Source organism: Panthera uncia, assembly GCF_023721935.1.
Source record: "Panthera uncia isolate 11264 chromosome A1 unlocalized genomic scaffold, Puncia_PCG_1.0 HiC_scaffold_16, whole genome shotgun sequence".
Lineage (NCBI taxonomy): Eukaryota > Metazoa > Chordata > Mammalia > Carnivora > Felidae > Panthera > Panthera uncia.
Window position 1 is genome coordinate 75,860,810 of NW_026057576.1, and position 15,160 is coordinate 75,875,969.

Here is a 15,160-nt window from a genome sequence, read left to right on the forward strand (position 1 = left end):
TTAGAAAATAACCACAGTAGCAGCTTTTCAACATCTTAGTATCTTTTAAATTGAGGAGAAAATCGTGTATTTTGAAAAGAGTCACAGGCCAGCTGTTGTTGGTCTTTTCCTCTCTTATGTAACTTCATGTACACTTATTCCTTTCATTAAATTTGAGGAGATGCCGAAGCTCACGGAGACTCATTTTTCCCATCTGTGAAATGGGCATATATCTGGGCTCTTGTGCTCAGAGTATTTGTTGTGATGTGTATATTAGGACTGTGGAGGAAACGTCTAAAGAAAGATTTCATTTTATTTTAAAGTTTATTTACTTCTTTTGAGAGGGTGGTGCAGAGAGAGAGAGGGAGAGAGAGAATTTCAGGCAGGCTCTGCACTGTCAGCACAGAGCCTGGTGCAGGGCTCGATCTCACGAACCGTGAGATTGTGACCTGAGCCAAATTCCAGAGTCAGACGCTTAACCAGCTGAGACACCCAGGCGCCCCAAGAAAGATTTTATTTTAAAACTGATTTAGGTATTAAAGAGCAAACATGGTGGATAGATATGTGGAAGTTGTCTACACTTTCCCTGCCCGCCCACTCCGGAGCGTCTGGGCATCCACCAGGTTACTCTACCCTCCTTTGCTTTCCTGGAAGGTATAAGGGGAAAGCTGTAAGGCCAAATGCTGGCAAGAAATGAATTATAGCAGAAGAAAATGTGCCCTCTCCAGGGACTGTCCCTGGGAGTTTCTTGGGTGATGGGGAACAGGGGACATTGATACAGGATGGTACAGCAGGAAGCAGAGGCGATTGAATGAGCAAGATGGACCCAAGTGATCATGTCATTGAGGAGGAGAGTCCAGCCATTCTGCAGTCTGAGGACAATTCTAGAAAGTGCTAGAAGTAGAGTTTCTGTTGCCTGGAAACCATGACTCCTTTAAATTTTTCCAAGGATGTAATTAATTCAATTAAAAAAAAATTTTTTTAACGTTTATTTATTTTTGAGACAGAGAGAGACAGAGCATGAACAGGGGAGGGTCAGAGAGAGAGGGAGACACAGAATCTGAAACAGGCTCCAGGCTCTGAGCAGTCAGCACAGAGCCCGACGCGGGGCTCGAACCCACATACCGCGAGATCGTGACCTGAGCCGAAGTCGGACACTTAACCGACTGAGCCACCCAGGCACCCCTAATTCAATTTTTTTAAATGTTTTACTTATTTTTGAGAGACAAAGAGAGACTGAGCGTGAGCAGGGGAGGAGCAGAGAGAGGGAGACACAGAATCCGAAGCAGGCTCCAGGCTCTGAGCTGTCAGTACAGAGCCCGACGCAGGGCTTGAACTCATGAGCAGTGAAATCATGACCTGAGCCAAAGTTGGATGTTTAACCGACTGAGCCACCCTGGTGCCCCAAAAGTCAAATTTGTGGCCCAACTTTGCATGGTAAAATCCAACATTTCTTTTGTCTGTGAGAATCATGTTATCCATAACTGGAAAGTCTGAGTCCAGCATTTTTTATCATTAATAGAGTATCCATCTGAATCTTGAATGAAAATCTTAACCTTGATCTATACTGCGGGTATATTTTTATTTGGATTGCCTGCGTGCATGGCTTAGGGGGTAAAAGTGCACATTGTGGCATTTCTCAGAAGGTCACCAGAAACTGAAGGGAGTGAGTTTTCATTTTTGAGCAAATGTACCACAAAGGACTGGTTCATTCAAAAATTCTAAAAAATTCTGTAGTAAAGTTACCAGTGAGATTTTTGTTTTGTTGTTTTGTTTTGTTTCTGCAATAATAGAACCCAATTTATAATGAATCAGAATCTTTCATGACAGGGTGAAGGCAGATGGGTGAGGAATTCTTTACAGATGTCTTTGATCTGTGAGCCCCTCTGAGAAAAATCCCAGCCAACCAGTATGGAGAGCACTGGGACAGAGCCTTCCCAACTGGAACTTGGATGTTGCACCCAGAAAGGTTTTCCCTGAGGTATCAGCTTGAAACTCTCCTGCTCAGAAAGGCCTTCCATGCCAAATGATGTGTAATTCCCCAAAGAGCTGTTTTCATTCCTCCTCCAGATTGTTCATGCTGTTTCCTACTTTGGGGTGCTTCTCTGAGATGGCCCCACAGCTCACTGGACTTCCCCATCATACTTCTCTTTTGACTGCATTACCCTCTTGAATTTGGCTATTGACTAGGGACAGTATCTAGTTCATAGACCAACTCTGGCATGGTACCACCCTGGGGGTATGGTAGATCTTCAGTGAATAATTAATCGATTATGATTAATGTCTCAACCCACCTCCCCCGACAATCCTTCAAGACTCAGATCCTGTGCTGAGTACCCCATATTGGAGTACTATTCCAGTTCTATTCAGGCTGTTGGTAGCCCCCACCGTGATTCTATAGAATGCTCTGAACACCCTCAATCTCATTTAAGTGGGTTGTCTGGCACTGTGTTATTAAACATTACATGTTTAATTAAATTACATTAAACAAGTGTAGTTACTATGTCATTAAACATTACATGTACATTTCCAAGCACAGTGCCTGGAATAGAGTGTTGCCTAACAAAATCTTGGTGATCCAAAGTGAAGCAAACCAATATTGCAGCTGAAGGGGCAGAGTTTACATTCACTTAAAAGGATAAAAGTTTGATTAGGATTTAAAATTTTCTGGAAATGCATCAATGGTACATCTGAATCTCTTTAGAAATAGCCGGTTTTATAATTAGAGTTTGGTTCAATTGGCTGGAAGATATGTGTGTTTGGAAGGCAGGTGGCAATAATAATAACCATAATTCAACTTTAGATGTTCTGGGTCATTTCTGTATGGCAAGGTAATCTGCAGTACAAGTATTTACCAGGGAGAAGATACGGATCTTCTTTGACTTACGATGGGGTTATGTCTGGATAAACCACGGAAGTTGAAATGCATTTGATACGTCTAACCTACTGAACATTATAGCTGAGTCTAGCCGGCCTTAAATGCGCTCAGACCATGGACATTAGCCTACAGTTGGGCAAAAATCATTGAATGCAAAGCTCATTTCCTAATAAAATGTTGACTACCTCCTGTAATTTATTGAATTCTCTGAAAAAGACATGCACAGAATGGTTACCTGGGTGCAGAATGGTTGTCAGCATCTCGGTTGTCTCTGCTCACGATGGCGTGGCTGCGTGGGGGCTGCGTCTGCTGCCCCAGCATCACGAGAGAGTGAACTGCGTGTCGCCAGCCCTGGACGTGATCCAAATTCAAAATTCTTTCACACCTTCGTAACGTCTAAATATCATTAAGTTGAACCATGGTAAGTCCGAGACCATCTGCACGTGAAAAGCAAAAATGATGAGAGGTATGGTCAAGAGCGTGTAATGAGTGCAGTTCCTTAATGTGAGATAGTGGCAGATAAGTCGAAGTGATTTTGTGTAGATCCAGGCACTGGCTGGAAAGGCTGGCCGGTGGGATTGGTATTCAGTACAAAGGGCCATATGGAAGTTCTAGAGAGATTTCAAAAACTTTAAAAATTGCAACAGATTCAAATTCATTTTGCTACTGATAGAAATCTCTATACGTGTGTGTCCCTGTCTCTTTCCATCTGTGTCTGGTTGTAGAAATGTTTTGAATCGCTGAGAACTCATACAGATAAGACAGGAAAAATGGGCAATGATGAAAACAAATTGATTGTGTAAATCATATTGCTTCCCCTCCCCCCACCCCTTCCAGAGAGTTCAGCCATAATTTTTTTGTTTAATAGTAGACTTGTGCTTAGCACATGATATCCACTCAATAATTGATATCTGGATCAAATTAGATGTTGTCCCGGTAACTTTTTGCTTGTCTCCTCTGCCCCAGCGGCTTTGAAATCAACACTGCAAAGTAAAAAGGGAAGTGTGTGCTGAAAATGTATAGACATCGAGAATGAGAAAGCTAATATCACAGTATATCCAACTCATGTTAAAAAAAAACAAAAAACAGCCAAAAACTTGCAAGTGATAACTTTCATGTATGCACGATGAATGTGTGAATTCAGTGTTTGGAGAAATCTTTCGATTTTCTGAGTGATAGATTTCAGGGTTGTTCAAGACATACTCCTTAGCTAACCAGAAGGACTGAAATACCTAAGATATCCCTTATGACAAGATGTGGGGAGAAGGCAGAACATCTTAAGTTTAAAATTGTCTGTATTTGTTTATTTGGTTTCTATGATTTCTCGGGTCTTTTCAGTGGAATCAGGAATACGTGTTGCATGGGGTTTGAACCTTGCGAAATGTTACCGTTGTTTAGAAATAGTTCCAAAGTGGAAGCATGCGTCACCGAGAAGCTGTGGACTGCTGACTTGGTGTGGAGAGTGTTCTCTGTCACTAATCCTGGCCAACTCAATAAACAGTCTTGGAGGAAGACTTATTTGCCCTGTTGCTCTCTAAGTATGCTTTAGGAGGTAGAACACGATGTTTTTGTCGTCACGGGCTGTGATGTTAGGACTTACGACTTAGCGTGGAGCCAGTCTTGGTGGCGGCAAACCAGGGGGCGGTAACTCCAGTAAAACGTGGTGGAGGTTTGTGGGGTCCTGGAGTCAAGGCACTTCACACTTTCAGAGAGGGGGGTAACCCAGTGTTGCTGATGTCCTCAGACCATGGGGACGACTGTGATCTTAGTCCCTAACTTTGATGAAAGAGGAGAGTGACCCGGCTGGGAGAAGAGGGGTAGTATGTAAGGATAGAGTGAATCTTAGAAAGAAGCACTTTAAGGTGAACAGACAATGATTCTAAAAGAATCAATAAGTTAAGGGGCGCCTGACTGGTTTAGTCAGTGGAGCGTGCGATTCTTGATCTCAGGTCATGAGTTCAAGCCCCATGTTGGGCGTAAAGCTTACTTAAAAAAAAAAAATCAATAAGCTCAGAAAATAGCCAAGCCTTTTCAGGGCCTGATAGGAGAAAAGTTTCTCTACACCGAAGAAGGCTGCAGGAGAGACGCTGTTTCCAGAGAGATCGATTTCCACTGAGGTTCTGTGGACATTTCCAGGTGAGGGAATGAACCAGAAGTTGGCTGGAAGGCAGCGCAGTGTGTGGACTTGAGGGACCTGGTTGGGGGCAGGCTGGTTGAGAGGTTTGGCAGTTCAGCTAGGGCTTCATGGGCACACGGTCAGCTCAGTCACACGGGAGTCTGTGCTCCGCAGGGCCCGTGCTTGGTTTCATGTTGTGCTGTCGCCATCTTGAAATTCTTAGACATTTTTGAATAAGGGGCCTCACTGTTCCCTTTTGCACTGGGTCCCACAAATTATGCAGCCAGTCCTGCCAGGACCTTAGAGAGGCAGGGGAAGGGGACGGGAGGAGCTGGAGACTTGGTTCCAGGCAGTCAAGGTGGACTGGTGTTGTCAGAGCTCTCTGAAGGTGACAGAGTGGCTGTTCAGCCACCTTCTTGGTGCTGTAAGCTGTTGCCAGAAACAGGTTGAAGTGATGAAAGGAGCCTGAACTGGGAGGAAGATTTGCTTGAAGAAAATTCTTTCTAGCGAGAATTAGCTTTACTATCTAACGATAATGTTGTAAGAACATTGTAACAGGAATGTTCAACCATCATAATCTTTTCAGACAAGTGTGATTAGAAGGTATTTATTGCTGTCAAATTATTATTCATGATCCGTGGAAATGTGGATCTAAAAATTACCTTACTTGAGAGAGGCTGATACCATTTTCAGCACTGTATCTAATTAAGTCTTTTTTTTGGTAAAAGACACCGCAGAGGCAAACTGTAGGTATCTCTGAATTGTAAATGCGGATTTCCGAGGTGCAGGATGAGGATATCTTGACAGACACACGGAAGGAGGAGTCGCATCACTGTTGATTATGCAGTGAGTTATCAAAATGATAAAGAGAACAGAACAGGAATTACCTGCATGTGAATTTCCTAAAATAAATTGGATCCAGGCCCCAATTCTAAAACCTATTTATTGAGCCTTTATACTCTGATCCGTATCTTATTAGTCATCGTATCCAAACCTGCAGCCACTGTCGGTGGGGCCACGATTCATACCGTCTTCCTTACGGTTACACACGACACGGTACATCACATGTGCAGAGATCTTGGTTCAGACCTGAAACTAATCCCTCAGATTTCACATCCGCCATTGCCCCACATGCGTCCACACATCCCAATACTGATGCCTGCTTCTATCTTCCTTTCTATGGGACGTGTGCCATGATTTTGCATTACATTGACTATGTTCTTGAGACCTCCAGGTCTCAAGGAGGGAAATATGAATGTTTTCCATGACTGTATTATGCTTGTGAACCACAGTTCATACTTGTTTCTTTCTTTGTTCCTTCCTTCCTTCCTTCCTTCCTTCCTTCCTTCCTTCCTTCCTCTCTTTCTTTCTTTCTTTCTTTCTTTCTTTCTTTCTTTCCTTCCTTCCTTCCCCTTCCTTCCTTCCTTCCTTCCTTCCTTCCTTCCTTCCTCTCTCTTCCTTCCTTGTTCCTTCCTTCCTTCCTTCCTCTCCCTTCCTTCCTTCCTTCCTTCCTCTCCCTTCCTTCCTTCCTTCCTCTCCCTTCCTTCCTTCCTTCCTCTTCCTTCCTTCCTTCCTTCCTTCCTTCCTTCCTTCCTCTTCCTCCTTCCTTCCTTCCTTCCTTCCTTCCTTCCTTCCTTCCTTCCTCTTTCTTTCTTTCTTTCTTTCTTTCTTTCTTTCTTTCTTTCCTTTCTCTTTCTTTCTTCCTTCCTTTCTCTCTCTCTTCCTTCCTTTCTTTCCCTTTCTTTCTTTCTTTCTTTCTTTCTTTCTTTCTTTGAAATATCAGTTAACAATTGGGCTATCTTCTAATTACTAACTTTAATGAGAATTAAATACTAAGGAAAAAACATAAATCAATCCACATAGTGCCCATTTCAATCTGTGTGGTTACTGTCTGGAGATGTCCCACAGCTCACCAATGCTCTGTTCACTTATTTAAAGTCATTTTTTTGCTCGCACGCCCTTTGTGGAATCTACGTTACTGGTTCACCAGTCTTGTCTTCCACAACATCTTGTTCATTTGTTGGTTCCATTCATTGGTGTAGTTTTTATCTCAGGCATGGTAGTTCTCGTCTCCAGGAGTAAAATTTGAGTCTTACTGCTATCTTCCATGTCTCTACTTACTGTGTTCAAAGGTTTCCCAGTGTTTTGAACATACAGAATGTGGCTTATCGTAACAGTTTAACACACAGATTTGGTCCTTTGTTAGGTATATCACTTCTGAGCTGGTTCCCCATTGATCATTCTTTCTCCTCCTTGTGGGTCTTATTTGCCTGCTTTCTTATATATCTGGTCATTTCTTCTTGGATGTTGGACATAGTGAATTTTGCCTTGTTGGTTACTGAATATTTTTGTATTTCTGTAAATAATCTTGAGCTCTGTTTGGGGGGGGCATTGGAGTTATTTGGAAACAGTGTGATCCTTTCAGAACTTGAATTTAATGCTTCTTGGTGGGAATAGAGTAGCATCCAGCCCAGGGCTCCTATCTCCCCTTCTACACCTGCACTGAAGCAAGACATGTGTGTGCTCCACCCAAGGCCACCTTCAGTTAGGTTTCCATTCTGGCTGCTGAAACAGACGCTATTTATGGCATTGCATGAACTCTGACTCCTCTCCCTTTTCAGGGGGTTCTGTCCCGGACCTTGTGTCATTTTCTGGGGTGCAGACACTGATCAGAGCTCTTCTGTGTACTTGAGGGAGCCTTCTGTAGATCTTTGAAGTTTTGCAGCTCTGTCCTCTCTGTGACTCTGTCCTGTGCGCACTGGCCAGCTCGGTCTCTAGACTTTTGGTTCAGTTTCCTCTTGAGAGGCCGTGGGTGACACAGATTCTTTCTGTGCTGCAGCTTGGGAATGCCTTCAAGGCTGTGAGCTGGAGTGACAGCAACAATGTGACCACCTCCTTTTCTTCCCAGCTCTCAGAAGTCATATTTTTTCTGAGTGGCTTTGTTTTTGTTTCAGCTGATTCAGGCAGGAATGTAAATCCGGTCCCTGTTACTCATAAGGGAAGTGCTCCTGTGGTTTTTTAAATTTCTACTATCCAGTGAATAGGTTGGTAAGTTGACATGGCAATACTTCTGGTGGTGGTATGGTTACTGTTTCTTTTGGGACGGAAACTTGTTTTATGCATCGAAATCTTATAAAAAACATATATCTTTCAACCTATAAATTTTGCTAATAGATATTTAGCTGATTTATTGGCTTACGTCTTTTTTTAAACTAATTAACTAATATGCATTTGATATTAATGTAGCCTTTTAGATATAAATATAAAAAATCAGACTTCTGTAGACCAGATAATTCATAAGGTCCAGGGCAAAATGAATATGTGGGACTCTTCAAAAATTATGGGAAATTCATGATGGCCACAGAGCATTAAACCCAGTCCAGGAACCATCTACGCATGACTGCAGAGATCGTGCACCCGTGAAGCCAGCGCTGACCAGCATATTTTTATGCGTTTTACCTATAAATAGTAAATAAAAGAAGCAAACAATTTCCTGGAGAGTTTCATTTAGTAGTCTATGAAATTTCCAAAAAGCACAGTATTATACAGTGATTAAAATTTATGTTAGAAGATTTCGAAATTATAATAGTTCGCTGTTACAAGTTGGCACTGTGGAGTTTTTAGTTGTGCTATGCAACTGGTGTGAGGGTTGCATTTGAGTATGATGGGGGATAAATTTGGAAGGATCGTGAAGGGTCATGTCTGCCTTGGATACAGTGCAGTAGTGAAGTTTTATTCTTTGGTCAGTGACAAACTCCGTACATTTTAAAGCAGAAACATCATGTGAAGAAATGTGTATTTCAGAAAGATAATTATGGTAAACTGTCCAAGATTTTCTGATAATCTTATCTACAAATGAACAGCACTGCTAGGAATTTACCCAGGGGATACAGGAGTGCTGATGCATAGGGGCACTTGTACCCCAATGTTTATAGCAGCACTTTCAATAGCCAAATTATGGAAAGAGCCTAAATGTCCATCAGCTGACAAATGGATAAAGAAGATGTGGTTTATATACACAATGGAATACTACATGACAAGAGAAAGAATGAAATATGGCCCTTTGTAGCAACATGGATGGAACTGAAGAGTGTGATGCTAAGTGAAATAAGTCATACAGAGAAAGACAGATACCATATGTTTTCACTCTTATGTGGATCCTGAGAAACTTACCAGAAGACCATGGGGGGAGGGGAAGGAAAAAAGAAGGTTAAAGAGGGAGGGAACCAAAACACAAGAGAATCTTAAAAAGTGAGAACAAACTCAGGGTTGGTGGGGGGTGGGAGAGAAGGGAAGGTGGGTGATGGGCATCGAGGAGGGCATCTGTTGGGATGAGCACTGGGTGTTACATGCAAGCCAATTTGACAATAAATTTCATATAAAAATAATAAAGTTTGTTCACACACACACACACACACACACACACACACACGAGAAAAGGACCCAAATAGTGAAAATCTCCCCCCCTTCCTAATGTTTGTCCTTATTTTCTTTCTACTGTGTATGGATGTAATTTCCCCTTGAGCCTTCCACGTGCCCCTTACGTGAGCTGGAGAACATGAATACATTCTTTCTCCATTTAGCCCCATCTCTCAACCTCTAGATTGCCAGTGGAGTTTTTTTCATGGACATTTGCAATAAACCTTATCACTGTTTGAAATATATTTCCTTTTTTCTTCTTTCTTTCAGTGCGCTCGGTATGATAATGCCTTCATTGCAGAGATCCTGATTGACAGAGGGGTCAATGTCAACCACCAGGATGAAGACTTTTGGACACCAATGCACATCGCCTGTGCTTGTGATAACCCTGACATTGTCCTGCTGCTTATATTAGTAAGTAAAGCAATGTGGTTTATTACCATTTGATGGCTCGATGGCATATAAAAGGCTGTGTATTTAACTAGTAACATTTCACAATATGTAATACTTTGGTTGATAAAAAAATGTGTGTGTGTGTGTGTGTGTGTGTGTGTGTGTGTGTGATCGTTTGTTTTCCTGGAATTACAAGATAATTAGAGACTAAGGTTGTGGGTCACATAGTTCATAAAACAAATTGCATAGATGTCATGTGAAGCTATGCTGCCTTTTCTGGGAAATTATAAGCCTTCATATTTGCAGATCAGTCTTAACGAAAATGGTTTGAGAAGTGTTGTTTCATTAAGTCCACAGTCCATTCTCTTCTTAATTTTTAGCCAACTAGACACACGGTATCTATTAAATCTTATCCTCTTGGTGACAGCTAGTAAAGAAGTATCTACAACATTTCTTTATGAGAAAATGAAAACGTTAAGTGTAACAAACACTGGATTTACTTGTTGCTCTTGTTTTCGGGTAGAGCTTAGACGCTGACATTGACCCTCACACCACACTTTAATTATTTTGGAATTAGAATTGGGGATTTTTTTTCTGGTGAGTTTAGCTCTAACAAAGGTTTTAAGAAGTTGTGCAGGATTTTTTTGAAAACCTGTGCCTCTCAATGTCTGATGACATTGTGTTTCTTTAACAGACAGAACTGAGCAACAGAATTTGACTTTACTTCATGTATGAGCTGGAGATCAAATCTGTAGTTTTCAAATTAACATTTTCCTGGTTCTGCAGTTCCCTTTTCTCACATCGTATGCATAGTTCTCTTTCTGATAGTTATCTTAGTGACCTTCATTTACTGAGCACGCATTTAATTAATATTTATTGATTATCACTTTCAACACAGTTCCTGCCTTTGAGGAAATTACAGTTTATTCATTCATTCAGCAAATAATTATTGAATAACCACTATGTTCTAGGTGCTACACAGTGGGCGAAAAGACATTGGACGTTATAGAGCATGGCAAAAACAAACCAAAGCAAGTAAAGCGAGACTGAGAAATTTGATTAGTGGCTTAAGCAAGTCTGAATAGTCTCCTTGCCACCATCTAAGAGCCAGCCCAGCCAGCCACCCACAGGAATAATTTACTTTTAAATAAATATGGATGAAACACATTGTCCTAAAAATTGTAATTTCTATAGAAACGTGTACCCATCAACAACCCCAAACGAGAGATTTATTTTGTTTCCAGAATTAAATGCCATTGTACTTGGTTTAGCGCTGCATTGTCCAATATTCTCTCCGTTTTCCAAAGATTATTGATGCGTAAGAGACTGCGTAAATATTTGAGTGCCTTTTGTTCTGTACCAAGAGGGTCAGCAGTGAACAAAAGTAGCCGAAATCCCTGCAGAAATCCCTGCCTCGTGGGGCTTACGTTCTACCGGGGAGAAGGACAAACACACAAATGAGTCAAATACACAGGATGTCACCCACAGAGAACCGTTGGAAGGACAAGAAGAGAGGAGTAGAGAGTATTAAGGGGGGGCCTCATGGAGAAGGTGACTGACACGTGAACCATGAGCCACATGGAGGGGTAGTCACGAGGTGAGCAGGGTGTGGGGGGATAGCAAGGGTCTTGTATTTGTGGAACAGCAAGGAAACCAGTGCAGCTGGAGTGCAGCGGGTGGGGGCAGGGGGGGCCAGTGTCGGAGACACAGGCGGTGGATCTACTGGCACCAGTGGGCGGGACATTGGAATCTCCTTTCACCCCGGGTGACTCGGGGATCCTTTGGAGAGTTTGGGTGGAGAAATGATGCAATCTGACTTATGTCTGAGAAGGTCACTGGCTGCTGTGTTGAGAACAGACAAGCGGAGGGGAAGGATGGGGGGCACTTAGCACCCTGCTGTCAGCCGCCAGGCTAACCCCGGTGGGGTGGTGGGACGTGACTGGCATCTGCACGTGTGCAAGGTCAGGCTGTCCGTGTTTGGTGTGGGATTGGATTTAGCGCTTGAGAGAAAGAACACGAGTCACAGATGGCCTGCCCCTTTTGGTGCGAGGACGAGAGGGTTGGAATTTGTGTTAAAAGCATCTGAATCATCTTTTTCAAGTTTGTCAGGAAATCGTTGTCTAGAGAAACAATTCCATCTCTCTCTCTCTCTCTCTCTCAAAAATAAATAAACATATTTTTATAAAGGGGGCGGCCACCTGGGTGGCTCAGTTGGTTACGGGTCTGACTCTTGGTTTTGGCTCAGGGTCGTGATCTCACGGTTCCTGGGTTCGAGCCCTCTGCTGATAGCACGGACCCTGCTTGGGATTCTCTCTCTTCCTCTCTCTCTCTGCCTTCTTCCATCCCCTCAAAAGTAAGTAAATAAACATAAAAAAAAAAGATTTCGGTGAGTTGAGATAATTACGTATTGTGGGTTTTGTGAAGTAGAGATGTGTGAATGTGTGTGTTGCTGTCATATCCTGAACAGCATTAGAACATTCCTACTTTAATTGGATCACAAGGGTTTGTGTTTATGGAGTAGGTTTAGGTACTGTGAATATTGTCAGTTTTCTTGCCAAATGATCTACAAAATTCTAGAAGATATTAATACTTGACTATTATACAGCACTTCATATGTGCCTGATATTTTTCTACAGGCTTCATAAGGATTAATTCACCCTACTACATATGTGCTAGCTTTCACCTGCCTTCGATAGGTGAGGGACGGGTGCTCAGAGAGGGCAGTGCATATGTTGCAGGCCAGAACATAGTGTCTGAGACCAGGTTTGGTGTCCTAATCTGAACCCCAGTCCCTGTGATCTGTTGTCGTATTGCTAATGCTAGAATTCATACAGAGCCAGAAGTCCCCAGAGTGGACTACTAAGGCCGTCATTCCCATTGTTGTTTTTTATAATTTTTTAAAATATGTATTTACTTTTGAGAGAGAGAGAGACAGAGCATGAGTGGGAGAGGGGCAGAGAGAGAGGGAGACACAGAATCCTAAGCAGGCTCCAGGCTCCGAGCTGTCAGCATAGAACCCAACACTGGGCTCGAACCCATGAAACTGAGAATATGACCTGAGCCCAAACCAACACTCAGATGCTTAACCTTCTGAGCCACCCAGGTGCCCTCGTATGAACCTTGTTTTCGATGTCTTTCGTTTTAAAGACACCATTTTATTTTATTATTTTATTTTATTTAATTTTTATTTTTAGAGAGAGAGAGAGAGGGAGAGTGTGAGTGGGGGAGATGGGTAGAGGGGCAGAGGGAGAGAGAGAATCATAAGCAGGCTCCAAGCCCAGTGCAGAGCCTGACACAGGGCTTGATCCCACGACCCTGGGATCTTGACCTGAACCAAAATCGAGGGCCGGGCACTCAACCAACTGAGCCACCTAGGCACCCCGTAAAGACACATTTTTAAATATATACTGGTAATTCATAAACATTATCGAGCTCACGGCCAGTGACACTGTAACTCATGCCTGAAGGAAGTTTATCCACCCACATATTTTCCCCATAAGGCTCATCATAGCTTCCTTGCGCTTAGAAGCAGTAGATAGGACGTCAGCACCATGCTTGGGGCTCATTTTAAGCAACAAAATCACTGACAAAGGGACAAAAGTGTGAAAAACATGGTGCCAACTAGACTACAGGAAGACTTTTTTTCACTACGACCCTGAACCAAGAAGATGCAGCATTGTCTCACACGAGCTCGGCTCCCAGCATGTGCACTGGGTGACCGGAATGTTCGCGCATGTGCGCGAATGGCCATGGACGTGTACCTGAAGTGCTCATCTTGGTGTTACAAAATAATTCGGCAAACAGGAATAATGAGGACCCACTGTGTTTATTACTAAGCAAGACAATTGATACTTTCTGGAATTTTAAGTATGAAATGGAAATCATCTAAACCCAGTATATTTTCGGAATTGGGGTGGGTCCAAGAAAATGATGGGTTTCTGCAGTAACTTTTCAAAACTTAGACCAAAAGAAATATGATTTTTACAATTTCCAGCACGTAGTTAAATAGGGCTTTGGAGTTTCTTCGAAGTTTTACAAATACCTCACTGGGAAAATAGAGTATTTCTATGATGTGAGCAACACACTTAATATATAATCTCTATTTTTATGCAAAGAAATCCGATATCAGAGAGGTTATATAATAGAATAAAATCTCAAATCTAAATGTTTTGGGTCCCAATAAAATAATGCACTATAATTTTTTATATTTATATACAAATATATATATATACACATATATATATTTATGTTATATATAAATACGTGCATTTAATTATATATATAACATAATATATATCATAATAGTTTGTCCACTGAGAATTTTCTTTTACTTACCTTATTTTAGTGGTTGTTGAGCATCTCCCATATGTACATTTTTATTTTTCATCTTACATTATCTGATTTTTTGAAAATATTTTCTGATTTGCTCCATATTCGAACACTAATGTTCTATAGCTCAAACTTTTACCTTGTTTTTCTTTTTTTTTTTTTTTTTTTAATAATTTCAAGGTAATTTGCCATTTCCCAGATTTTAAGAAGCTTTTCTATTAGGAATAAATCTCAAAAGCTGATAATTGATGAACTCCAGTCATGTCAGGATTTATTCTCTTGAAAGTCTCGATTTCACATTTATCCCAACATGTTTATACATGTATGTGTCTGCGTTGTGTCTGGAAGCACACGATGAGTGAGCGCTTATAGGATACGCTCAGAACCTGCTCAGGCACTTGGCTCACCAGCCGGCTTCCCTCTGCCATCAGGTGCCACGGGAATGCGCTCAGGGTGGTCTCTGGGTCGACTTGCTCTCTTCTCCCCTCTTTCCTCATGTGACTTTGGATAAAAGATTTGCATTTATTGCGGTTTTCTGAATTTTCACATCTGATGGCGCAGTGCGGCCCCTTCCAAAGCCGGGGCAAATCTGAACACTGTAACAGCCCGTGGCATTTGGAACCATATGAAACAAATCCTTTTCATTTGGAGCTCATTATTTTGAAAGGAGAATAATTTAATTGAGTCAAACACTGCGGGGTGCTTATTTATACTGGAGAAAATGATTCACCCGTGTTACTGACAGATCATCTCGGGCTTTTTCTCTTTTCCTGTTGAAAAACTTGGGAGGCTATAATTTGATATTCCACATGTCCTGGCATTATTTAATAAATCTTACTCTATAAAGGGTAGCTCTGATACATAATTACAAGAAGTGAGTAATAGACAATTGAAGGATACAGTGTCATTTTAATTAGTTTTATTTATTTGCTTATTATTTTTTTAAAAAATATTTATTTATTTTGAGAACGAGAGAGACAGAGCACATAAGCAGAGGCTGGGCAGAGAGTGAAAGAGAGAGAACCCCAAGCAGGCTCTGCAGTGCC

The 15,160-nt window shown here is 41.8% G+C and overlaps 1 protein-coding gene across 1 annotated transcript in view; it reads left to right on the plus strand.

Annotated features, from left to right (window-relative positions):
* The window catches only part of MYO16 (myosin XVI), a 458,605-nt gene that overhangs the window by 49,793 nt on the left and 393,652 nt on the right, over nt 1–15,160 (plus strand). Inside the window, exon 3 of the mRNA XM_049647209.1 lies at nt 9,663–9,806. Coding sequence (XP_049503166.1) covers nt 9,663–9,806 — 144 coding nt within the window. The remainder of the gene's footprint in view (nt 1–9,662; nt 9,807–15,160) is intronic.